This window comes from Somniosus microcephalus, chromosome 8, assembly GCF_052327205.1.
Source record: "Somniosus microcephalus isolate GS21.2 chromosome 8, FLI_Smic_1.0, whole genome shotgun sequence".
Classification (NCBI taxonomy): Eukaryota; Metazoa; Chordata; class Chondrichthyes; order Squaliformes; family Somniosidae; genus Somniosus; species Somniosus microcephalus.
Window position 1 is genome coordinate 93,519,097 of NC_140994.1, and position 27,245 is coordinate 93,546,341.

The 27,245-nt window shown below is 50.7% G+C and overlaps 1 protein-coding gene across 24 annotated transcripts in view; it reads left to right on the forward strand.

Annotated features, from left to right (window-relative positions):
• The window catches only part of mypn (myopalladin), an 828,299-nt gene that overhangs the window by 476,811 nt on the left and 324,243 nt on the right, over nucleotides 1-27,245 (forward strand). For all 24 annotated transcript variants that reach the window (XR_015079259.1, XR_015079260.1, XM_085994999.1 and 21 more), the window contains one exon: nucleotides 3,865-4,183. Coding sequence is in view for 22 of the 24 variants with exons in the window: in XM_085994999.1 (XP_085851125.1) it covers nucleotides 3,865-4,183 (319 nt within the window). In the remaining 2 variants the exon portion in view is untranslated. The remainder of the gene's footprint in view (nucleotides 1-3,864; nucleotides 4,184-27,245) is intronic.

Below are 27,245 nucleotides of genomic sequence, written 5' to 3' on the forward strand. Positions count from 1 at the left end.
ACGAGATTAGACAGCGGTCCCACGGGATTAGACAGCAGTCCCACGAGATTAGACAGCAGTCCCACGAGATTAGACAGCAGTCCCACGAGATTAGACAGCAGCCCCACGGGATTAGACAGCAGTCCCACGGGATTAGACAGCAGCCCCACGAGATTAGACAGCAGTCCCACGGGATTAGACAGCAGTCCCACGAGATTAGACAGCGGTCCCATGAGATTAGACAGCGGTCCCACGGGATTAGACAGCAGTCCCACGAGATTAGACAGCAGTCCCATGAGATTAGGCAGCAGTCCCATGAGATTAGACAGCAGCCCCACGGGATTAGACAGCAGCCCCACGGGATTAGACAGCAGTCCCATGGGATTAGGCAGCAGTCCCATGGGATTAGGCAGCAGTCCCACGAGATTAGACAGCAGCCCCACGAGATTAGACAGCAGCCCCACGGGATTAGACAGCAGTCCCATGGGATTAGACAGCAGCCCCACGGGATTAGACAGCAGCCCCACGAGATTAGACAGCAGCCCCATGAGATTAGACAGCAGTCCCATGGGATTAGACAGCAGCCCCACGGGATTAGACAGCAGCCCCACGAGATTAGACAGCGGTCCCATGAGATTAGACACCAGTCCCACGAGATTAGACAGCAGTCCCATGAGATTAGACACCAGTCCCACGAGATTAGACAGCAGTCCCATGAGATTAGACAGCAGCCCCACGGGATTAGACAGCAGTCCCATGGGATTAGGCAGCAGCCCCACGGGATTAGACAGCAGCCCCACGAGATTAGACAGCAGCCCCATGAGATTAGGCAGCAGTCCCATGGGATTAGGCAGCAGTCCCACGGGATTAGACAGCAGCCCCACGAGATTAGACAGCAGTCCCATGGGATTAGGCAGCAGTCCCATGGGATTAGGCAGCAGTCCCATGGGATTAGACAGCAGTCCCACGGGATTAGGCAGCAGTCCCACGAGATTAGACAGCAGTCCCATGGGATTAGGCAGCAGTCCCATGAGATTAGACAGCAGTCCCACGAGATTAGACAGCAGTCCCATGGGATTAGGCAGCAGTCCCACGGGATTAGACAGCAGTCCCACGAGATTAGACAGCAGTCCCATGGGATTAGGCAGCAGTCCCATGGGATTAGGCAGCAGTCCCATGAGATTAGACAGCAGTCCCATGAGATTAGACAGCAGTCCCATGGGATTAGGCAGCAGTCCCATGAGATTAGACAGCAGTCCCATGAGATTAGACAGCAGTCCCATGAGATTAGACAGCAGTCCCATGAGATTAGACAGCAGTCCCACGAGATTAGACAGCAGTCCCATGGGATTAGGCAGCAGTCCCATGAGATTAGACAGCAGTCCCATGGGATTAGACAGCAGTCCCATGGGATTAGGCAGCAGTCCCACGAGATTAGACAGCGGTCCCACGGGATTAGGCAGCAGCCCCACGGGATTAGACAGCGATCCCATGGGATTAGGCAGCAGTCCCATGGGATTAGACAGCAGTCCCACGGGATTAGACAGCAGTCCCATGGGATTAGGCAGCAGTCCCACGGGATTAGACAGCAGTCCCATGAGATTAGACAGCAGTCCCATGGGATTAGGCAGCAGTCCCACGGGATTAGACAGCAGTCCCACGGGATTAGACAGCAGTCCCATGGGATTAGGCAGCAGTCCCACGAGATTAGACAGCAGCCCCACGAGATTAGACAGCAGCCCCACGGGATTAGACAGCGATCCCATGGGATTAGGCAGCAGTCCCACGAGATTAGACAGCAGTCCCACGAGATTAGACAGCAGTCCCACGAGATTAGACAGCAGTCCCACGGGATTAGACAGCGATCCCATGGGATTAGGCAGCAGTCCCACGGGATTAGACAGCGATCCCATGGGATTAGGCAGCAGTCCCACGGGATTAGACAGCAGTCCCACGAGATTAGACAGCAGTCCCACGAGATTAGACAGCGGTCCCACGGGATTAGACAGCGATCCCATGGGATTAGGCAGCAGTCCCACGAGATTAGACAGCAGCCCCACGGGATTAGGCAGCAGTCCCACGAGATTAGACAGCAGCCCCACGGGATTAGACAGCAGTCCCCTTGTGGGATGAATTAGAGGACGGATAAGATTGTGCAATGGATACCCCAGAATAGGAAACAACCGCAGCAGGCACGCTAGTGTGAGATTAGATAACCACTGCATGCAATATTAATATTCAATTTTGGCATTAAAATATCTGTGCAGAAGTTGCGGGATGATTTCTTGACCAGTGCCAGTTTGCCTTGGTTCTTAATAATTGCCTCCAAGTTAGAAGGTTGGGGTTTCATTGCCACTTTGAGCACATGATCTTGGCTGATACAATGCCCCTGATAATTCGGGGGAGACGGGGTGTGTGCGGGGGAGAGTTGGTAGATGGAGGGACCCCGGAAAGCCCGGGGAGGCGGAGGTCCTGCCGATATTAATGGCAGGACCACATTATCATTTTTAAATTCCATTTCCTGACCGGCAGCCGGCCAGATTAACAGGCTAGCTGGATACTGGGTGGGAAAGCCAACAGCAGGAGGCCACAGCCAGGGACCGTTGGAGACAGTCCCTGACAATCGGGAGAGATCGGGACCTAGTCAGCGGAGGTTGTCGATCGCGTCAGTGAGGACAGACTGCAATCAGCAGAAGGGACACCCAAGGTTTGCTTGAGGGGCTGGGGGAGCACTCATGCTCCTCCTGGCCCACGCAGTTCTCTAAAAAGCACTAACCTGTTGAAGTTCTTTCTTTAACACTATTTCTATGTTTTTAATGTAATGCTTCGTTAAATTGTTTAATTCTATACCTAAGGGCAGATTTTACAAAATTCCATTTCTGATGGTGACCCCAAACAGCCCTTCCCCTTCGCCTGGCACCTTCCCGTACAAGCGGAGGAGATGTAACACCTGCCCCTATACCTCCCCCCTCCCCACTGTCCAGGGCCCCAAACACCCCTTCCAGGTGAAACAGCAATTTACTTGTACTTCTCGCAATCTAGTATACTGTATTTGCTGCTCACGATGCGGTCTCCTCTACATTGGGGAGACTAAACGCAGATTGGGTGACCGCTTTGCAGAACACCTCCGTTCAGTCCGTAAGGGTGACCCCGAGCTTCCGGTCGCCTGTCATTTTAATTCACCGCTCCATTCCCACTCGGACCTCACCGTCCTTGGCCTCTTGTATTGTTCCACGGAAGCTCAACGTAAACTCGAGGAACAGCACCTCATCTTCCGATTAGGCACTCTGCAGCCTTCCGGACTCAATATCGAGTTCAACAATTTCAGATCATAACCTCGGCCCCTATTACACATTTTTTCTTGTAATTTTTCCACTCCTTTCCCCCCCCCCCCCTTTCCTTTTGTTTCTCTCTCACACCTGGCAGCTATCTCTTGCCCTGCCAGTACACTTTACACCTAATCTCAGCCTATTACCATCCCGTCTAGCTCTTTTGTTTCTTTCACTTCTTTTGTCCGATCGCAGCCCTGCCTTCGATCTATTTTCTTTTCTTTCCAGTTTTGAAGAAGGGTTCAACCCGAAACGTCAACTCAAATATCTCTCTACGGATGTTGCCTGACCTGCTGAGTTTTTCCAGCATTTTCTGTTGTTACTGCAGGAACATATATTGCTGGCGTGATCCTCATGATTTTCCGTGCATGATTGGAAAATTGTGGGGGAGCATGCCCGTAATTTCTTGTAATTTGTTCCTGGTGGGTAAAGCTCACGTCCAGGAACACAATTTCTTAAAATTGGCTCTCCACTGTAAGAAAAACTACTGCATTAATATTTCTTATGCAGTAAACTGACTGCAATTCCTCAATCCTGTTTGATGATCTTTTCACAGGAACTGAAGATAATAATGCTGTTAGCCTGAATGCTTCAAGCTCTGTGACAGGTGAGGCTAATGTGCCCGTCCAGCCGGACAAAACCCTGTCACGACCCACTGCACACTTAAAATCCAAACTGGAGGGCGTTCTTGTGAACCACCATGATCACAAGCCTAAAGCTGGGCTGCGAGTGCATTTCAAATTGCCTGAAGATGACACAGGAAGTGAGCCTTCATTTGAGGAGGGACATGACGCAACAAACGGACAGAGTACCTGGGCATCGGGGCTAATTTCACCCACAAAGGAACCCCCACCAGTATTTGCCAAACCAAAACTGTAAGTACTTTATTAACGAAGGCAGACCTATACAATTATTACGATGTTTTGACTGGAGTCAGAAACACTGTGTGCATTTGAGGGTGGACAGTGCCCTGATTGATGTATATACTATAGTTTGGAAAGTTGCCACTAGCGGTTGTATTAACTAGCTATTGCTTCAATTTTGAATGTTTAACATTTTTCTGTCATCAAAAGAAATCACTTGGGCTTGTAACACTCAACAATGCAGAAACATTGGGATGCATATTTTTAAGGTTATAAATCTCATAACAGAAATCCTGCTGGCAGCTGAGGAGGACTGGAGCAAGGAATGTGTTGTTCCACTAATAAAACTCAGATTCATAGAATCAAAGCATGTTTCAGCACAGAAATAGACCATTCAGCCCACCAGTTAGCACCAGTGTTTTTCTCCACATGAGCCAGCTCATCCAGTCCGACTCTCCTGCTTAGTCACCATACTCGTTAGCATTCCTCTTTTTCAACTAACCGTCTAATTCACTTTAAAAAAAATGTATGGACTCTGCAACGACAACAGCTGATAGCAGCGAATTCCACATTCTAGCCACCCATGCTTGCAGAATTTGGACCTGAAGACCCGTGGGCCAGTAATCCCAGCACTCACAGCAGCACCAGACACACTGGTAATCTCTGCTGCTGTTTCTGTTGAAATATGTAGCAGTCAAGGAGAGGTCGCTCTGTCCGAATACCCTCAGTGGGCATATCTCTTCTGGATTTTACCAGAGGCTGGAAAATTGACTGTCCGCTGCCAGTTTGGGGAGCAGCAGGTAACCAACACCCGCCCCCCCGGGTAAAAAAGTTAAAGTGCCCCCAACAGTCCCCTGTAAGATGTCTGCATTTAAACAAAATTTGAAAGCAATTTACCATGATCCAGGCTCAGACCCCCAGGTGAGGCCCATATCTTAAAAAGGATATGGGGAAAGGGCAAGGCAATGAGATTAGAATTAATAGCTCCAGTTGAAGAGCTGGATGACAGCATGAGATGGAAATTAGAAAGTGGCATTGTAACCCAGTTTTCTGACCTACGCTCCTGTCTCATCGGGCTCACCTCCCAGGAGTGCAGGATTGCTAAATAAACCTCCACTGTCCTGAGTAAAGAGCATTTCCTTTGTGGTTTGGTTTGAATAATACATTCATTTTGCATGAAAAGCAACAAAGAGTATGAAAGTTACCATTGCTGTAAACTTGAGTGATGATTATGCGGTTTGGAGTGAAGGGTATTGTTGACTGACTGAATGAGTTAGCGTCACAAAGTTAGATGAGCGCTTGTTAGAATTGTTGTTTATCCGATTCACAGACTGTCATTCAGCAGCCAGGCTGCCTTTCCATTGCTGAGCGTGATTGCACTTTTCACGCGGTCTCCTTTTGAAGGACTTAAAAATTATATTAGTGACCTCCTGGCTCAATTTTTCATGTTCAACACCTGGAATGCGCTAACGTGGTTGAGTGCTGATTTAAAATGGGTGCTTCATTTGAAGGTAACTTCAGCCATTTTGGATATTGCAATCTTAAAAGGGAGTGCCATTAATAACAGTGGAAGCCTGTTTTGCTGCAGTACATTTTCTAGCATTTGCAGCTGCTTTCAGATGTGGTCTAAGTTTTGCATTTCTTGGATTGAGTTGCAGATGCCTATTTTTCATTTGTAGTTTCAGTCACAAATTAAGTTGCCACAACCACAATTTTGAAGATGGGCATCTTGTTGAGCATAGCTGCCTATTTTCTTGTATTGGAGGAGAAAGAGGAGGATTACAAGACAAGAAGGTCATACGCTTACACCTGAGGCAACCTTGTTACCAGTCCTCACCCAAACACACATGTCTTAGGAGGAGATACCTTCACCGCCTGTAGTTGGCGAGGAAGGCAGACCCTCAGACAAGTTTGAGGGCAGAGATGGTTCTGCCAGTGGCGAGTACTGTTGGTTCCCATTCTGCTCCCATGTTGCTGAATGATCTCTGCTTTGCTGCTATCCGCTTGCTTCTCATGGCTGCTGACTTTGCTCTGCTTCACTCGTCCTTTAAAGCTCATCCGTCACCCTTCAATGGACTATGTTGGACCAGCTCCTTAAGTGCCTGCTGCTATTTCCAATTTTGTGTGCGCTTCACCTCCCTGCAGCTGTTCCTCAGACCAGCTCCCTTGTCTGAATTGATCCCGTGGATTTACCTTTCACCTTTCTCTCGCTCTGTGGACTTCACTACTCTCGGTCTTGGGTTAAATTTGCACTGCTCCTCACTCCTCTGCTGGTATGCCGGAACTGCTGATGCACACTGCTAACAACTGAGGCCACTACATACCTCCGCTGGACCCCCGAATGTAGCCATTATCATCAGCCCCCACCACAAACTCCGTACACTAGCCACCAATTCTATTCCCCTCCCCAGCCACTGTCTCAGGCTGAACCAAACTGTTTGCAACTTCGCTGGCCTATTTCACCCTGAGCTGAGTTTCTGATCCCATATTCTCTCCATCACCAAGAGTAACGTCATCCATATTTGCCTCTACCTCAATCCATCCAGTGCTCAAATCATCTTCCATGCCTTTGTTACCTCCAGACTTGACTATTCTAATGCTTTCCTGGCTGGGCTCCCATCTTCCACTATCTGTAAATTTCAGCTCATCTAAAGCTCTGATGCCCATATCCTAATTCACACCAAGTCTCGTTAACCCATCATCCATGTCCTTATTCACTATCATTGGCTGCCGGTTCTCCACTGCTTTAAATTAAACATTTTTGTCCTTATGTTTAAATCCCTTCATGCCCCTCCCTATTTTATAACTTCCTCCAGCCCTACAACCCACCTCTTTGACCAATCTTCTGGTCACCCTCCTGATATCTCCTCCTTTGACTTGCATCCATTTTTTTGATTATGCCTGTGAAGTGGAAGTGCCTTGGGACATTTATCTATGTTAAAGGTGCTATATAAATGCAAGTTGTTGTTAATGCTGACTCAAAAGCAAAATATTGCAGATGCTGGAAATCTGAAATGTAAATCGAAAATGCTGGAAACACTGAGCAGGTCCGGCAGCATCTGTGAAGGTAACAGACAGGCCAACATTTCAGGTGTGGCAGAACTGGAAAATATGACAGATGAACAGCTTTTAAAATAGAACAGAACAAGGCAAGGGGGAGGGAAAAACATACATGTAAATAAATAGAATGAGCTGTAAAGTGCTTAAGTAGACAACAGGAGTTGGTTAAAGTGGAAGAAGTAATATTAGCTTAAGACAATAGAAAGCATATTGAGAGAAACGGAAGAAATAAAAGGCATATACGAGACAAAAAGAGTATGTGAATACCTGGTTGACAATCCAGTGCAAGACTGAGGGAGCGCAGTACTGTCAAAAGTACCCTCTTCTGAATGAAACATTAAACTGAATCACTGCCTGTCCTATCAGGTGGGCATTTCAGATTCTACAGCACTACGCAATAGAGTTGCCATCCCTACTGGATTGTCCGGGAGTTTCCCGGAATTGATGATAGATCTCCTGGCCACTGCTACAAGCAAACTGGGAGAAACTACAAAGTAGAGTTGATAGGCAGCACTAGTGTACCAATGAGAGGAGGCAGAGCTTTGACAGCTACACTTCCTCCCACCTTGCCTCCTGTAAGGACTCGATTCCATTCTCCCAGTTTCTCCGTCTCCGCCGCATCTGCTCTGACGATGCCACCTACCATACCAGTGCTTCTGACATGTCTTCCTTTTTCCTCAACCGAGGATTCCCCTCTACAGTGGTTGACACGGCCCTTGACCGTGTCCGTTCTATCTCCCGCACTTCTGCCCTCACCCCTGCCCCTCCCTCCCGGAACCACGACAGAGTTCCTTTTGTCCTCACCTTTCACCCCACCAGCCTCCACATTCAACCGATCATCCTCCTCCATTTCCGCCACCTCCAGCGTGATCCCGCCACCAAACGCATCTTCCCCCTCACCTCCCCTTTCAGCATTCCGAAGGGACCGCTCCCTCCGCAACACCCTAGTCCACTCCTCGATCACCCCCAACACCCCTTTCCCTTTGCTCGGCATCTTCCCGTGCAAGCACAGAAGATGCATCACATGCCCTTATACCTCCCCCCTTCCCACTGTCCAGGGCCCCAAACACCCCTTCCAGGTGAAACAGCGATTTACTTGTACTTCTTGCAATTTAATATACTGTATTCGCTGCTCACGATGAGGTCTCCTCTACATTGGGGAGACCAAACGCAGATTGGGTGACCGCTTTGCGGAACACCTCCATTCGGTCCGTAAGGGGGACCCCGAGCTTCCAGTCGCCTGTCACTTTAATTCACCGCTCCACTCCCACTCAGACCTCACCGTCCTCGGCCTCTTGCATTGTCCCATGGAAGTTCAGCGTAAGCTCGAGGAACAGCACCTCATCTTTCGATTAGGCACTTTACAGCCTTCTGGACTCAACATAGAGTTCAACAATTTCAGATCATAACCTTGGCCCCTATCAAATATATATACATTTTTATCCACACTCTCTTTTTTTCTTCTCCCCCACATGGCAGCTGTCTTTCATTCTGCCAGCACAATTTACACCTCATCTATAGCCATCCTTTGTTTCTTAACCTGTCCCATTACCATCTCCTTTTGCCTTGAATATCTCTTAATGTCTCTTAACCTCTTCAGCCTTCTATCCTATCACAGACCTTCCCTTTTGTTCTTTCATCCCCTCCCCCCCCTTTCCCAGTCTCTACACTTGCTTAAAAATCTGTTCCATTTCCTGCTTTTTTCCAGTTCTGACAAAAGGTCATTGACCTGAAACATTAACTCTATTTCTCTCTTCACAGATGCTGCCTGACCTGCTGAGTTTCTCCAGCATTTTTTGTTTTTATTTCAGATTTCCAGCATCTGCAGTATTTTCTTTTTCTCTTTGACAGGTGGGCATGGAAGCCAATAGGTACTGTGCAGGGGCAGATTTCCATTAGCAGGTTAGGCTGCGCTGGAGCTTGTGTGAGCACTGTAGGCAGTAATAGCTGATTGTATTTTGACTGCAGCAGTAGTTAATTTACGTAAGTACTTGTCCCGACTTTGTTATTCCAATCAGTTCCTTTTTCCAATTGCCTCTCGCCCATCAGCTTGACTCCCAAAGGCAGTGAATTTCTTGCGTGTATATGAGACAGTTTTCTGAAACAATGGCCCAGTAATTCCGTTCCAAACGCGTGAGTACGGTCGGGGTACTCACGCGTCTGGCCGGAGGAAATGCCGGTTTTCAGCATGCACAGCGCATGCGGGGAAAACCGGCATTTCCTGTCCTCTGAACGAAGGGGTTCAGAGGCACAGCGCGTGCGACTGCACAGGCAGCGCGTGCGCAGTGAACTTCGTCGATTTCATTCATGGATTCAGTGAGGTTAAGCCCTTACAACTTACACATGAAAAAAGCATGTGTAAAGTTGCTCCAGAGGCTGCGGAGGAAGATATATTTTATCGTGGAGCTTCTGAAAGGCAATATTTTTGTTTGGGAAAGGGAGGAAAGTTATTTTAATAAATGATGAGGTAAGTTTTAAAGTTTAATTTTTTTTTTAATGGGTTTTCAGTACTGTAGGTAGAAGGAGCAATTGTGGCTGTGTGAATTGAATTTGCTGTGTTTATTAAATGTGAAAATGACTTCTAAAATGAGTAATGTAACATTTCCAACATTTTTAAGAAAGAAACTTCATCAGTAATATATTCTTTTAAGTAATTATGTATGTATGTCCATATATATTCCTTTACGTATATGTATATATTCCTTTACTTATGTGTATGAATGTATGTATTTAATTATGATTTTCCAATAAGTTACTTTCTCTGAAAGTCATAATTAAATACATACATTCATACACATAAGTAAAGGAATATATACATATACGCAAAGGAATATATACAGACATACATACATAATTACTTAAAAGAATATATTACTGATGAAAAGTTTCTTTCTTAAAAATGTTGGAGTCATTTTCACATTTAATAAACACAGCAAATTCAGTTGACATAGCCACAATTGCTCCTTCTACCTACAGTACTGAAAACCCGTTTTAAAAAACAAAAATAAACTTTAAAACTTACCTCAGCATTTCTTAAAATAACTTTCCTCCCTTTCCCAAACAAAAATATTGCCTTTCAGAAGCTCCACGATAAAATATATCTTCCTCCGCAGCCTCTGGAGCAACTGTACTCATGCTTTTTTCATGTGTAAGTTGTAAGGACTTAACCTCACTGAAAGCATGAATGAAACCGGCGAATTTTACTGCGCACGCGCTGCCTGCGCAGTCGCACGCGTTCTGCCTCTGAACCCCTTCGTTCAGAGGACAGGAAATGCCGGCTTTCCCCGCATGCGCTGTGCATGCTGAAAACCGGCATTTCCTCCGGCCAGACGTGTGAGTACCCCGACCGTACTCACGCGTTTGGAACGGAATTACTGGGCCAACATTTTACATGTCAATAAAATGAAAAATTTAACAATTGCACGATTTGCCCCCTCGCATCTGCGACTGAGGGTCCAAGGAGGTGCATTGCGCAAGAGGTCATCGTCGTACGTATCCTCACACTGTTCCCTTTCGGGAACTGTATGAAGTGGTGGAAGGATTTCTGGCCACGTTAACGCTCCTTCCGTGACCATAACCATCTTCATACCAGCCATTAGGGTGGTTACTCCTATGGCGTGAGGGTTTTACGGGCTCCCACAACCCATCTGAGGGGTGGGGGGCACCCACACCTGCGGACGCAAGTATCCCGCTGGATGTCCACCCAGAATTTATAGTTGGAGCTCCGACTCCACTTGCCGGGACTGTCTGGAGCGGGGTTCGAAACCCTACTCCTTCTGGCCCAGCGGCGGGGATGCTTACCGCTACGCAAAAGGCCCACTCCGCGCAAAAGGTGACACCCATACGTTTCCTGCGCCTTTTCCCTCCCCGTGACTGGAGCCCTATGCTGCCACTTGAAAGACCAAGCTATCATCTGTCCTTTTTGCGGCGCCTTTGACTTCTCATTACCAATGATGAGCAGGCGCTGCGCCTCCACCTCGTTGAGGAGATTGCTGAGGTCATCATCAGTTCAATTGTGAGTTCTTTTAATGCCGTGAATTGTGCTCATTCCAGCCATTTCACGTTGCTAATCGGATTGGGCCTTTGGTGTAGCGGTAGGATCCCCGCCGCTGGGCCAGACGGGGTAGGGTTTCGAACCCCGCTCCAGACAGTCCCAGCAAGTGGAGTCAGAGCTCCGGCTCTAAATTCTGGGTTGACATCCAGTGGGATATTTGCGTCCGTGGGTGTGGGTGGCCCCCCCTCCTCGTATAGCTTGTGGGAGCCCGTAAAACCCTCCCGCCATAGGACTAACCACCCTAATGGCTGGTTCAAAGATGGTTACGGTCACGGAATGAGCGTTAATCATGGCCATAAATCCTTCCACCACTTCATACAGTTCCCCAAAGGGAACAGTGTGAAGACACATATGACGACGACGTTGCTAAATAAATAAATGGAATGAAAAAGATTATTTCAGGGCTTTTAAAAGTCTTTAAATTGCTTTAATTCTGTTTAAAACTACTTCAGATTCTTCAAAATAATGTAAACGTTTTTAAAAGTTTATAAAAGTTACCAAAAGCTTCATTAAAAATACCAAAAACCTATTTAAAATGCTGCTTTGCATGTAAAAATGCTTTTCAGCTTGTGAGAAACATTGGGGGCGTGTCCTATTAAAGTGAGACCTCGAGGGGCGTGTCTCAGTTGCACAGCGCGCTACAGGCTTCGCGCTGGCTGCACTCCTGGGCGGCGTGACGTCAGACGCTGCCCGGGATTCTTCAGTTTCAAAAAGGAATTCCAGGCATCCCTGGAGGTGAACGGCAGGCGCGTCGGGTAAGTGCAGATCGGGGGCTTGCACGCGCGGCAAGCCCCCGACCCGAATTTCTGCCCCAATATGTTCTTGAACCAACAACAGAAAATGCTGGAAATACTCAGCAGGCCAGACAGCATCTGTGGAGAGAGAAACAGAGTTAACGTTTCAGGTCTGGGACCCTTCATCAGAACTGGAAAAAGCTGGAGATGTAACATATTAAGCAGATGCAGAGACGGGGTGGGGGGTGTGGTTTGGGAGGGGAGGAAGGAATAGAAAGAACACCCTGTACTTTTGTAAGAGGCAGGAAAGATAAAATGTTGCCAATGGGAATGGCAAAAATCATACTGCATGAAAAATGGGGGCAGGGATAATTATCTGAAATTGTTGAACTCAATGTTGAGTCCGGCAGGCTGCAAAGTGCCCAATCGAAACAATTTCAGATAATTACCCTGCCCCCATTTTTCATGCAGTATGATTTTTGCCATTCCCATTTGCAACATTTTATCTTTCCTGCCTCTTACAAAAGTACAGGGTGTTCTTTCTATTCCTTCCTCCCCTCCTAAACCCCACCCCGCCGTCTCTGCACCTGCTTAATATCTGTTACATCTCCAGCTTTTTCCAGTTCTGATGAAGGGTCCCAGACCTGAAACATTAACTCTGTTTCTCTCTCCACGGATGCTGCCTGGCCTGCTGAGTATTTCCAGCATTTTCTGTTGTTATTTCAGATTTCCAGCATCCGCAGTATTTTGCTATTAAGTTCTTGAACCAACAAGCGAAGAGGCCATCTTAGATTTAGTGATGCGTAATGAGCCTGAATTAGTCAATGAACTAACGGAAAGGGAACAGTGACCATAATATGATTGAATTCGATATTAGGTTTGTGAGGGAGTAGGGTGAGTCACGAACCCAGGTTTTACATTTAGGTAAGGCAGACTTTGGAGGGATGAGGCACAAATTGACCACAGTAGACTGGACAGAACTATTAACGGATAAAACTATGGATGAACAGTGGAAGTTGTTCAAAGAAGTATGTGGTAGAATACAAGTCCTGTACATACCCCTAAAAGGCAAGAGATCTATTTGTGTAATTAAACAACCTTGGTCAACAAGAGAAGTGAGAGATAGTATAAAACTGAAAGAAAGGGCTTATATGCAGGCAAATAACAGTAGAGATCGAGCAGACTGGAAGCGATATAAAGGACAGCAAAGGGATACAAAAAGTAAGAGCGGCAAAAAGGGAGTAGAAGAAGAAACTTGAGGGATATCAAGGACAACACTAAAGGTTTTTACAAGTACATTAAGAGAAAGAGCGTGGCCAAGAGTAATGTGGGCCCCTTAAAGACAGACCCAGGTGATAACTGTAATTGAAAATCAATCACACAACACCAGGTTATAGTCCAACAGCTTTATTTGAAATCACAAGCTTTCGGAGCGCTGCTCCTTCTTCAGGTGAAGTGGAGAAATGCATAAAGACACAGCTTATATAGTCAGAGAATCATGTCAGATGTTTACAGGACTATAACCTGGTGTTGTGTGATTTCTTACATTTGTCCACCCCAGTCCAACTCCGGCATCTCCACACCATTGAAAATCAAGAAATGGCAGACTTACTAAATACATAACTTTGGTTGTCACAGTAGAGGATGAGAATAAAATACCAGAGATACGAGGAAGACTAAAAATAAATCAAGAGGAGGAACTAAGTAGATATAATATGTTAAAAAATGATAATGGAGAAAATAATGAGACTAAAGATAGGTAAATCTCCAGGACCTGACGATTTCCACCCCAGGATATTAAAAGAAGTAGGTGCGGAAATTGTAGATGCTCCAGTCATGATCTTCCAAAACTCTCTAAATTCAGAAATTGTCCCATTAGATTGAAAAATTGCCAATGCCACTCCATTATTTAAAAAGAGTAGGAAAGATAAATAAGGAAATGATAGGCCTATTAGTTTAATGTCTGTTGTGGGGAAGTTACTAGAATCTGTTATTAGGGACAGAGTGACTGAGCACTTAGACAAATATGAGCTGATCAGAGACACCAGCATGATTTTGTAAAGGGTAAGCCCCTTCTTTTAGTTTTATACTACCTTTCACTTCTCTTGTTGACCTAGTTGAACTTTTTGAAGAAGTCTGTTGGGAAAATCGGGAAAAATGGCTTCAGACACCCAACACGCCTCCATCCCGGCCCCACCCAATTTTCCTGAGTGTCTGTTTAGCCGCTCCCAAACTGACCTGTCTCCAACCAGTGGGACAGGTAGTTAAGGCAGTTAGCTGTCTGTTAACTGCCTTGCTAATCCTATTTTCATAGTGGTTTCCCATTTTCCTGCTTCTGGCTCCTGTTTCCTGGCTAGTCAGAAACAGGCCAGATTCAAGGAGACGAGTTGCTGGAGGACATGATTTGTATGCATTGGTGGAGTGCTTTAAAAGCACCCATGAAACATGGCTGATATTCAAATGGAACAACTTTGCTCTTGTAGGTATGGGATAATATTTTGCACATCTACTGACCTTCTGACTGTTCATGCTGACACTCATCTGCAGTGTGTCATGAATGGAAATATTTCAGGCCACTTCAACTGTGCACTTGCAAGATTGTTACCTCAACTGAAATCTATAGCAAGGGGATGGGAAACACTTCTGTCCTCTCATCCTGGTCCTCATAATCGGGGGAGTAGCAGCCGCGTGGCTCACCACAGATCTTCGTGGGAAGAGGAGTAGGAGGAGGACAAGGGGAGCCTTGCATGCCCTGTTGTGACCAATGCAGCATCCCTCCAGTTCACTGCTGCCCGTCAACCAGGGTATGCACACTGCCATGCCACACTACCATCAGCTTACTCTTCGACCATAGGTGGCCACCATATGGCTCTGTAATTGCAGGCGACACTTGTCCAATGTCATACTTCATCTCTGCTATACCCTGTTATTTCCTATCTCTTTTACCATCAGCATTACAAATGCCTGAGCCCTCAATGCACTTTTGCCATTTCCCAGAATACATAGGTCACACAATCAACTGTTCGACATAATTTATCTTTAACACATGACAGAATATACCAGCAAGAGTCACAAAAAAAAGAAACATCACCCAAGTGAGTCCCCTTGTGACTATAGGTGCTTAATCTTTCTCTTACGCATGCTTCTACGTGGTGCTTCCCCTGTGGCTTCAGCAGATGTAGAGTCACCTTGCTGACTAGGATGCTGCACCTGCTTAGATGCCTTTGGCGGGAGTCCTCTGGGTTTGGGAGCCTTGAAGGGCTCTTCAACAGTCTGCTCTTCCTGTGGCTATGCAGGGGCTGAAACGGCCATCTCAGTTGTCTCTTCAAAGTGGGTCCCTGACTGAGCTCCGCAGTGGCATGGTCATGCGAGCGCTTTGAGAGGAGCCCACACTTCCTTCTGTCCTGCCAACAACATCCTTCTCATGGGTCAGCCGCACCTCAGTGCTGACAAGTGGCAGGAGAGCACCTTGCTGCACTTCTGGGAACCATGTGGACCCGTATCTGCACTGGCAGTCCTCCTCAAAAGGACGTCCATGAAGCTCTGGTCTCTCTGCTCAATAGCTGCCCATTGCTTCTCCAGAGATGTCATTCTATTCTGAACAATCACCATGTTTTTCTGACTCTGGTGACTTATTTCCTCCATGGCCATAGCCATCCTTTCCACTGAGGTAGCTATCCTTTCCACGGAGGTTGCCATCCTACCCATGGTGGTGCGTTCATGCGCCATTGCCTCCACCACGGCAGTGCTGATGTTAGAGATGGACTCCTCCATTCTCTCCACACTCACACTAACCCTGGAGGCAAACCCTTCCAGAGACACCTACACTTGTTCCTGTATTTCACGAACTGCCCTTTTTCTGGATGGCCCCAGAGGCACAGCGTCTGCATGCAGCTCAGCAGAGCTAGGAGAGTCCTGCAACCTCCACAGAGGACTCTCCACTGCTGTCCCTGTTTCCACCATCTGCTGATGCTCACTTGTGCGCTGTGATAGACCAGGTGGCAACACTACTCTAACTCGCAATGGCCCCACCGAAGTGTGCGTTGCTGCGCTGGTGCTGGTTGCGCTGAGTTCTGGTGACACTGGTCCCTCAGAGGCTTCAGGTTCCTCTGAGGAGATGTCCGGCTCTTCGTGCTGGATCGTGAGGAAGGGGGCGCTCAATGGTCCTGTGGGAGAGTAAAGGTTTGAATTAGATATCTGATACTGAAGCAGCAGACACATCCTTTTGAGCAGATGATACAAAGCGATTCTCTATGAACATCATATCCCATTGCTTTCTGAGAGGGATGAAACTCTATTATGTCACCAGCTTCCTCTAGTGTGCCCGTCTCTCCATCGCCTACTCCCAGGTCCTCGCCACCTCCAACAATCTCGTTTGCTGCCTCCTCAGCACTGGTCAATGTTGCAAAGGTAGGTGTTCCTCCTCTAGTCATTGCTTTCTCCCTCTTATTGTGGCTATCTTTTCCTGCAAGGAGGGACACAAGTGGTGTTTCAGCCACAGTGATGGAGTGAGTGTGATTAATCCCTGCCATAGAAGCTTTGAGTGAGATGAAGATGGGGTAAGGTGCCAAGAGGAATGTAGCTCCCTGTGTGTTGTTAGTTGTTGTCACTGCATGACAGTGAGAGCGAGTCTAAGGGGTGCATAGGCAGGATGCTGAAGTGATTCAGTACAGAGACAGAGATGGCTGGGAAAGGGTGCAAGGGAAGTTGGAGTAAGGTGGGATGTGAAGGAGGAGGCTACAATGCAGAGTGCTGGTGATGAGAAGAGAAGGGAAGCAGATTGAAGGTAAGTGAGATGGGATAATCTCACTTTTGATGTTCTCACAAGATCATTAAACCTTTTGCGGCACTAGATCCATGACCGTGCATAAATGGACCTTGCGCTCACCTGAGCAATGTGCAGCCAGGCTGCCTTGGTCTGCTGAGGACACTTCCTCCGGCCATCAGGAGGGAAGAGAATCTCCCTGCACCCTCTGACAGCATCCACAAGAACTTGGAGGGACTCATCATTAAAACGAGGAGCCTCTGGAAGAAGTCATAACTTTTAAAAGAAGTGCAGGAAACCACAATGGAAAGGCTCAGGCTGGAAGGCAGCTTCAAAAGCTGCTACTATTATGACATCATCAGAGACGGCCAGCCAACCCGATCCCACTCATTGGACCGGCCAGTGCGCCTCCATGAAATTAACAAGGTAGTTTAATAAAAATTGCAACTCTGCAGCTGTTCCCGCCGGAAGCGGCTCTCGAACCCGCCCACCACGCAACCTGACTCCAACCTGCCTCGGGAATTAAAATCAAGCCCCAAGTTAGTAAATAGTGTAGATGGGAGCAAAAAGTTGCAAAGGGACATTGATAGATTAAGTGAGTGGGCAAAACTGTGAGAGATGGAGTTCAATGTGGGGAAGTGAGAGGTCATCCACTTTGGACACAAGAAAGATAAATCAAAATATTTTCTAATTGGTGAGAATTTAGGTACTGTGGAGCAGAGACATTTAGAGGTCCAAGTACAGAAATCATTAAAAGCTAGTGGACAGGTACAAAAAAAATATTTAAAAGGCTAAATGGACTTTTGGCCCTTATCTAAAGGGGGCTGGAATACAAAGGAAAGAAAGAAGAAAGAAAGACTTGCATTTATATAGCGCCTTTTACGACTACCGGACGTCCCAAAGTGCTTTACAGCCAGTGAAGTACTTTTGAAGTGTAGTCACTGTTGTAATGTATGAAACGCGGCAGCCAATTTGCGCACAGCAAGCTCCAAAAAAAGCAATGTGATGATGACCAAATAATCTGTTTTAGTGATGTGGATTGAGGGGTAATTATTGGCTAAGTCACCGGGGATAACTCCCCTGCTCTTCACCGAAATAGTGTCATAAGATCTTTTTCATCCATCTGAGAGGGCAGACGGGGCCTCGGTTTAACGTCTCATCCGAAAGATGGCACCTCAACAGTGCAGCGGAGGCTCCCTCAGTACTGCACTGGAGTGTCAGCCTAGATTTTTGTGCTCAGGCTGACACTCATGTGAAGGAAGTTATTACAGATATATAAGTGTCTGGTTGGATCCTCCTCCCCTTTCGTTACTCAACCATCTCCCACTCACCTCTTTCCCCCACTCCCTGTTTTGTCCTCCCCTCACTGTGGAGAAATGGGCCACTGGCCCAGTGCCATTCACCCCTTCATTGCCTTCTGTTGCTCTCTCTCCTCCACCCCTTCTCCTATCTCTCTCCTCTCTCTCTCCCTGTCCCCATCCTAATTCGTAATAATATATACAAAATTTATCCATTTCTTTTTGTGGTTTAAGTGCCTTTATTAATGCCTAATAACTGAAATTCCTAATGCCTGAAATAAGGATTTCAGCAAAATAAAAACACATACATTTTCAAAATAGTGTTGAGATACCGCGGCAAATGTGGGAGTCGAGAGCAGAGTTAGTGAAACACAACAGCTTTAATCAACCTCATGGCAAAGAGGAACTGGAAAAGCCCGCGCAACCTCTTAAATACTCCCCAGACAGAAAGTGCTCCCGGCAGCCTGTCCCTGCGGGAAACAAGTTGCTGGAGGAAAGGGCCCCCGGCTGGGGGCGTCTGCTTAAACTGTCCATGCCGCCGTGAGCAGATTATGTCCAGTGGTGGCGTATCGCCACAGAGCTCCCCCCAGAATCCGCTTAGGAGGAGTGGACGAGTCGTGACGGTGGTCTAATGGTTCTGCCGGAGCGGCTCTGAGTGGTCGCCGGTCTAGTTGGTGGGGCCGGGTGGTTCGGCGCCGGCTGTGCTGGCTTGCTGGCGGGACGGCCTCTAGTTGGAGGTCGGGCCATGGGGACCTGTTCCCCTGGTTCTGTGTGTGCTGGTTTGAGCCGGTCAATGGAGACTGTGTCGACCCTGTCGCCGAGTCGCAGCTTGAAGACCTTGTCCCCGGTTTGTAGTACCTCGTACGGTCCGTCGTACAGGGGTCGCAGGGGTCCGTGGTGCGCGTCGTGTCGCACGAAGACGAAGCGTGCCTGCTGTAAGTTTGGCGGGACGTGAGGTGCGAGTTCGCCGTGTCGGTTGACCGGAAGTGGGGAGAACTGTTGAGCGGAAGAGAAAGAGTTGAGCCGCTGCTGTTCGGCCGACCAAGGCGTGGCAGCATCCGGAAGGAATTCGCCTGGGACGTGCAGCGGTTGTCCGTAGACGAACTCCGCTGCCGAGGACAGGAGGTCTTCCTTGACCGCGGTGCGTAGGCCTAGTAGCACCCACGGTAGGCGGTCAGTCCAGGTACTGTCCTGCAGGCCGGCGTGGAGTGAGGCCTTGAGTGACCTGTGGAAGCGTTCACACAGCCCATTGGCCTGTGGGTGGTACGCCATGGTTCGGTGGAGCGTCACCCCGAGGTTGCGTGCTGTGGCCGTCCAGAGTTCGGAGGTGAACTGGGCGCCTCTGTCGGAGGTTATGTCGGCTGGTACACCGAACCTTGCGACCCAGGTGTTAACGAATGCCCTGGCGATGTCGGCTGTGGTGGTGGAGGGCAGCGGCACTGCCTCAGGCCAGCGTGTGTAGCGGTCGACCATCGTGAGGAGATAAGTTTGGCCTTGCGATGGCGGCAGAGGACCGATGATGTCGACGTGTACGTGGTCGAATCGGCGGCTGGGTACCTCGAAGTCTCGCAGGGGTGCTTTTGTGTGGAGCTGTACCTTAGCCCGTTGGCAGGCGAGGCAGGAGGTGGTCCAAGTCCGAACATCTTTGCTGAAGCCGCGCCAGACGAAACGCTGGGAGAGGAGTTTGACGGATGCGCGGGCACCCGGATGGGAGAGCGCGTGGAAGATGCGGCGGCGCCAGGTTGCAGGGACGACCGGCCTGGGTTGGCCGAGTGAGACGTCGCAAGTGACTGCCGTGGCTTCGGGCCCGTGCGCGACCTTGGCTAGGCGTAGCCCTGGCAGTCTGGTAGCTGCTGAGAGGAGGTCTGGGTCCGTGAGCTGGGCCGCTGCTAGTTGCGCGTAGTCGACCGCGAGGTGATTCGCGCAGATGGCGGGACGGGAATGGCAGTCGGTGACAACGTTGTCTCTACCGGAGACGTGCTGGATGTCCGTAGTAAACTCGGACAAGGCCGCGAGCTGGCGTTGCTGCCTAGCGGACCAGGGTTCGGTGTGCTTGGCCATCGCGTATGTGAGCGGCTTGTGGTCCACGTACGCGGTGAAGGGGCAGCGCTCCAGGAGGAACCTGAAATGGCAGACCGACAGGTGGAGCGTGAGAAGCTCGCGGTCGAAAGTAGAGTATTTGACCTCTGGGGGGCGCAGATGGCGGCTGTAGAAGGCAAGTGGCCGCCACGCGCCATTGACCCACTGCTCGAACACGGCTCCGACCGCGTGGTCGGAGGCATCGGTGGTGAGCGCGACCCGGGCATCGGCCCTCGGGTGCGCGAGCAGGGTGGCGTTGGCGAGCGCGTTTTTGGTGGCGTCGAAGGCGGCTGACGTGTCAGTGGTCCAGGCTACGGCCATCTTGCCAGATTCACCTCGGAGGGAGTCGTATAGGGGCTTCATGAGGGCTGCAGCTCTGGGGATGAACCTGTTGTAGAAGTTCACCATCCCGAGGAACTCCTGGAGGCCCTTGATGGTTTTGGGGCGGGGGAATTGCTGGACGGCCTGCACCTTGTTGGGCAGGGGAACGGCCCCAGGAGGGGTGATGTGGTGACCGAGAAAATCGATCTCGGTTAGGCCGAATTGGCACTTCGCCGGGCTGAGGATGAGCCCATGTTGGGCTAGGCGCCCGAACAGGATGCGAAGGTGTTTAAGGTGTTCCTGTTTGGAGGAGCTGGCCACGAGAATGTCGTCTAGATAGACGAATAGGAAGTTCAGGTCCCGGAGGACTGAGTCCATAAGGCGCTGGAAAGCCTGGGCTGCATTCTTGAGGCCGAAGGGCATCCTCAGGAACTCAAACAGGCCGAATGGGGTGATGACGGCCGTTTTGGGGATGTCAGCGGGGTGTACGGGGACTTGGTGGTAACCGCGCACAAGGTCAACCTTGGAAAAGACGGTTCGTCCGGCCAGTCAGGCCGAGAAGTCCTGGATGTGTGGCACCGGGTATCGGTCGGGGGTGGTGGCGTCGTTGAGGTGGCGGTAGTCCCCGCAAGGGCGCCAGCCTCCGCCGGGCTTGGGGGCGATGTGGAGGGGCGAGGCCCAAGGGCTGCTGGAGCGGCGGATGATGCCGAGTTGTTCCATGGTGGTGAACTCGGCCCGCGCGATTTCCAGCTTGGCCGGGTTGAGTCTGCGGGCGTGGGCAGAAACCGGGGGGCCGGTGGTGGGGATATAGTGCTCCACACCGTGTTTGGCGGCTTTGGCCGAAAAGGTCGCGTTAGTGAGGGCGGGAAACTCGGCTGGAAGTGCCGAGTATTCGTCCGTGGCTCTGGCGAGGCAGTAGGTCGTCAGGCCGGCCGAACGGGCCGGTGTGAATGCGCCAGGGATGGGGGCCATAGTGTTGATGTCGACGAGGCGGTGCCTCGGAATGTCGACAAGGAGGCCGTGGGCGCGTAGGAAGTCGACGCCGATGAGTGGGCAGAGGACCCTGGCTGTGAGGAAGTCCCAGCGGTAGCGGCGGCTTGCGAGGTCGAGCGTGACCATGCGGGTGCCATATCACAGAAACAGAATCACAGAAACCCCACAGTGCAGATAGAGGCCATTTCGGCCCATCGAGCCTGCACCGACACATACCCCACCCGATCCCCGTAACCCCACGTATTTAATCCCCCTAACACTAAGGGTCAATTTTATCATAGCCAATCAACCTAACCCGCACATCTTTGGACTGTGGGAGGAAACCGGAGCACCCGGAGGAAACCCACGCAAACACGGGGAGAATGTGCAAACTCCACACAGTCAGTCGCCCAAGGCCAGATTCGAACCTGGGTCCCTGGCGTTGTGAGGCAACAGTGCTAACCACTATGCCACCGTGCCGCCATATGTGCGGATGTCAGAGCCATTGGCTGCGGCCAGCGTGATACCCCCTGCGCCACATTGGATTTCGAGGGCGGAGGCGGGGGTGATGCTGTGCTGGGCCCCTGTGTCGCACAGAAATCGGCGGTTGGTGCTGTCGTCGGTGACGTACAGTAGAGGCCCCTTTTGCCCCGCGGCCATCGTGGGGGCTGGTGCGGGGGGGGGTTTGAAAGTGCACGGTGGCGTGCAGCGTTGGGCCCTAGTGCCAAAACGGGTGTAGTAGTAGCAGTGACCCAGAGTGGTAGGGTGGTCATTGCCGCGAGGTCGGGCGCGACGTCGCGGGCGGACTGCGCAGAGAGCAGCCGGTCGGCCTTTTCGGCTATCTCATTCAGGTCCGTGGAGCCAGATTCCGCAATGAGCGGGCGGATGCTGGCGGGGAGCTGCCGAATGAAAAGCGTGCGAAAGAGGGCGCCGGTGTTTTTGTCGTCCGAGAGGGACAGCATGTGGGAAAGCAGATCCGACGGTGAAGCGTCACCAAGGCGGGGGAGGTCGAGGAGTTGGCAGTTGCGCTGGTAAGAGTACGTTTGAAATTTTTTAAGGAGCGCAGCCTTCAGATGTTCGTACTTGCCTTCCGCTGGTGGATCCTGCAGCGCTGCCCAAACCTTGGTGACTGTGGCGTAGGTGAGAGAGGCGACGAGGTAGTCGTACTTCGTGGCGTCGACTGTAATGTTTTTCAGCCGGAATCTGGACTCGGCTTGAACAAACCAGGCTTCGGCCAGGTTCTCCCAAAAGTCCGGTAGTTTAACCGTGACTGCGTTTGTATCCGCCATGCTAGCTTAGGATTCGTCCTGAGCGTTGGGGTCACCAGTGTTGAAATACCGCGGCAAACGTGGGAGTCGAGACCAGAGTTAGTGAAACACAACAGCTTTAATCAACCTCATGGCAAAGAGGAACTGGAAAAGCCCGCGCAACCACTTAAATACTCCCCAGACAGGAAGTGCTCCCGGCAGCCTGTCCCTGCGGGAAACAAGTTGCTGGAGGAAAGGGCCCCCGGCTGGGGGCGTCTGCTTAAACTGTCCATGCCGCCGTGAGCGGATTATGTCCAGTGGTGGCATGTCGCCACAATAGCATGATTAAATTAATCCATTGAATGATCTTTTATGTCTTTTAATGCCTTCATTAAAGTTTTTACTTGAAGACCTCAGCCTCTATCCAAAGCCTGAGTTTGGAGTTGATATTTTTGCCCAAAATTGTGACTGTGTGCTGAGAGATTATACTTTTCAGGACAAGCTCAACAGGCTGGGGCTCTTTTCTCCAGAACAGGAAAGGCTGAGGGGTGACCTAATATATGTGATTAAAATTATGAAGGGGTTTGCTAGGGTAAACGTAGAGAAGATGTTTCCACTTGTGAGGGAGATGAAAACAAGGAGCCATAAATAGAAGATAGTCACTAATAAATCCAATAGGGAATTCAGGAAACATTTCTTTACCCAGAGAGTGGTTAGAATGTGGAACTTGCTACCACAGGGAGTAGTTGAGGTGAATAGCATAGATGCATTTAAGAGGAAGCTAGATAGGCACGTAAGGGAGAAAGGAACAGAAGGTTATGTTGATGGGGTTAGAGGAAGAGGGGTGGGAGGAGGCTCGTGTGGAGCATAAACGCCGGCATAGACCAGTTGGGCCGAATGGCCTGTTCTGTGCTGTAAATTCTATAATTTCAATGTAATATATAGTTCTCGAAATTAATATATAGTGCTCGAAATGGAACACAGTAATAAAAATGGAATATATAACACTATCAATAGTCATAGAATTATCTATATATATAAATCGGTACTTCTGTCTGTCTGTCTGTCATCGCGTGTGTGTCTGTCGGGTATGCGTTCGAAAGTTACAGGGCGTACCGACGCGCGCGTTACCTCCAAAGAAAGCTTACGCTTCCGAGACGGTTTTAAGCGTATTTACGTTTCGGCCGGGCTAAAATCGTGCCCGCGGTATCCCAAAAACCTTAACATTCCGCTCATTAGCATCTCGTTATCCGCTCATTAGCGACAGAGTGACCTCGAGGTCGACCAATCGTACGGCGGCTTGCTGCCGCGTGCAGCCGGGCCAATCGGTGCGTGTGTGGGCGGGCCTTATCATTCTGAACCGAGGTGAGTCGCCGCCATCTTGATTCCAAACTTTTCCTTTCTTTTTCCCGCTTTCTGCATCTTAATAAAAAACGTTGCTTTTAAAAAACATATTGTTTTAAAAAAAAATGATTTAGAAAGTAATTAACTTACCTAATCTCATTAATTTTCCTACCTTTCCCCGTTTCTCCAGGTAGGCCTAGAAGCCTCGGCGTCTCCTCCGCACCCACGCCCGAGCTAGGCACCTCCCGGCCCCACTCGAAGGCTGGAGGGCCGAGCCTCAGCCCAGCGCCGCTAGGGAGCGCGCAGCAGGAGCTGAGACGTGGCGTCTCTCTCTGGCTCGGCCGGGGGGGCGGGGCTTGCTGAGCGTCAAGCGTCACCCTGGCAACCGGCCCCCCCGGCCGTCTCGCACAGCCGCAATCGGCGGTCTTCACCTCGGGGGGGGGGGGCGCGCGCGCAGCAGGAGCAGCTGAGATGCAGCGTCTCTCTCTCTGGCTCGGTCGGGGGGGCGGGGCTTGGTCAGCGTCACCGTGACCCTCGTAGGGGGGAGCCGCGACCCTCGGGGGGGGGCCCCCCGCCCTCCCTTCCCCCCCGCCCCCCCTCCCCCCCCGCCCTCCCTTCCCCCCCTTCCCCCCGCCCTCCCTTCCCCCCTCCCTTCCCCCTGCCCTCCCTTCCCCCCTCCCTTCCCCCCCGCCCTCCCTTCCCCCCCTTTTCCCCCCCTTTCCCCCCCCTTCCCCCCTCCCTTCCCCCCCGTCCTCCCTTTCCCCCTCCCTTCCCCCCGCCCTCCCTTCCCCCCCTCCCTTCCCCCCTGCCCTCCCTTCCCCCCCGCCCCCACCCTCCCCTTCCCCCTCCCTTCCCCCCCCCCCTCCCCCCCGCCCTCCCTTCCCTCCCCTCCCCCCCGCCCTCCCTTCCCCGCCCTCTCCTCCCCCTCCCCCTCCCCCTCCCCTCCCCTCCCCTCCCCCCCTCCCCTCCCCTCCCCCTCCCCCCCTCCCCTCCCCTCCCTCTCTTCCCCCCCAGTCGCTCTCTCTCTTCCCCCCCAGTCGCTCTCTCTCTTCCCCCCAGTCGCTCTCTCTCTTCCCCCCAGTCCCTCTCTCTCTCTCTTCCAACAACAACATTCCCTCGAAAAAGCCTCGGCACCGCCGGGCACTTCAGCTAGTACATTTATATAATTATAAAGGAATATATATAATTATAAATAGCTGCTGTCCTTTATTTTTTAATTTCAGCCATACTGTGGTGTGTGAATAGGATATCTTTATATATATAAAGCGGTTGGTTTGTCCGTCTCTCTGTGTCTCTGTCTGTCTGTCTGTCTGTCTGTCTGTCCGTCTGTTCATCTGTCTGTCTGTATGTCCGCTATACACTCAAAAGTTATAGAGCGTACCTACACATATGTTATATCAAAAGAAAGGCTATGATCAGGGGAGTGTCATAGGCATATTTACTTTTTGGTCAGACAAAAATTGTTTGGACAGTATTCAAAAAACGTTCAAAAATCCACTCATTAGCGGTTGACCAATCCTACCGCTCATTAGCGTTGAGTGACGTGATGGTTGACCAATCCTACAGTTCAGTTACCTGATGGTTGACCAATCAGTGTGTCATGGGCGGGACCTAATCCTGCAGCCTCCCGAAACTTCGCCGCCATTTTTGCCCTGCTTTTCCTCCACAGCGACCGACACACAGAGCCGGGGAGCGGTAGCGGGCGTCCGTCAACCGCGCGGCCTGAGACAGCGTCGGCCCGCCGCAGTGGGAGGTGAGTTGGGGTCACTCGGGCCAGGCCTTACAACCGCTCGGCCCGAGACACAGAGCGGGGGAGCGGCAGCGGGCGGCCGTTAACCACGCGGCCCGAGACACAGAGCGGGGGAACGGCAGCGGCCGGCTGTCAACCGCGCGGCCCTCTAAACTGCCCTGGCAACGCCAGGCCCCCCCAGCTAGTATATCTATATATATAAATGAGTTTGTCTGTCTGTCTGTGTGTATCTGTGCGGTAAACTCAAATGTTATAGAGCGTACCTGCACCTATGTTATATCAAAAGAAAGCTTATGATTAGGGGAGTGTCATAGGTGTGTTTATTTTTTGGTCAGACAAAAATTGTTTGGACAGTTTACAAAAACGGACAAAATCCGCTCATTTCAGTTCATTAGCGTTGAGTGACGTGATGGTTGACCAATCCTACGGGGGAACCGCGGTATGATGCATCACGGGGGGCGTTTCATGGCATGTGTGGGCAGGGCCTAAGCCTGCGGCCTGCCATGAGTGCGGGACCAGGAAAAGAGAGGGAAGGAGAGAGAGAGAGAGAGAGAAAAATACAGAGAGAGAGAGAGGGGGAAGGAGAGAGAGAGAGAGACAGAGAGGGAAGGAGAGAGTGAGGGAAGGAGATAGAGAAGAGAGGAAGACACCCCGGGGAAGGGGTTGGACTCAGAGCCCGGCCGCGGTGACCCGGAGCCCCCGTGCGCGGCGTAGTGCCTCAGGATCGGCCCGACTCACCTCAGCTCAGCTCCCGCTCCGGCCCCCGCCGCCGCCGCTCCCCCGCTCGCTGGCTCTCGGGGCCGCGCGGTTCTCTCTGTCTCTGTCCCTGTATCTCTTTCCCGTCTCTCTCTCCTTCCCCCTCTCTCTCTCTCTCCTTCCCCCCCTCTCTCTCTCTTTCCCTCTCTCTCGCTCTTTCCCTCTCTCTCTCTCTCTCTCCTTCTCTCTCTCTCTCCTTCCCCCCCTCTCTCTCCTTCCCCCCTCTCTCTCTCTCTCTCTCTCTCTCTCTCGTCTCTCTCTCTATCTCTCTCCTTCCCACCTCTCTCTCTCACTTACTCTCTCTCCTTCCCCCCCTCTCTCTCTCTCTCTCTCCTCCCCCCCCCTCTCTCTCGCTCTCTCCTTCCCCCTCTCTCTCTTCAGGCCCGGTCCGATACACCTCAGCTCAGCTCCCGCTCCAGCCCGCCGCTCCCCCCGCTCGCTGTCTCACGGGATCTCGGGCTGCGCGGTTCTCTCTGTCTCTGTCTCTGTATCTCTTTCCCGTCTCTCTCTCCTTCCCCCTCTCTCTCTCTCCTTCCCTCTCTCTTTCCCTTTCTCTCTCTCTTTCCCTTTCTCTCTCTCTCTCTCCTTCCCTCTCTCTCTCCTCTCTCTCTCTCTCCCTCCCCTTCCCTCTCTCCTTCTCTCTCTCTCTCTCCTTCCCTCTCTCTCTCTCTCGTCCTTCCCCCCCCTCTCTCTC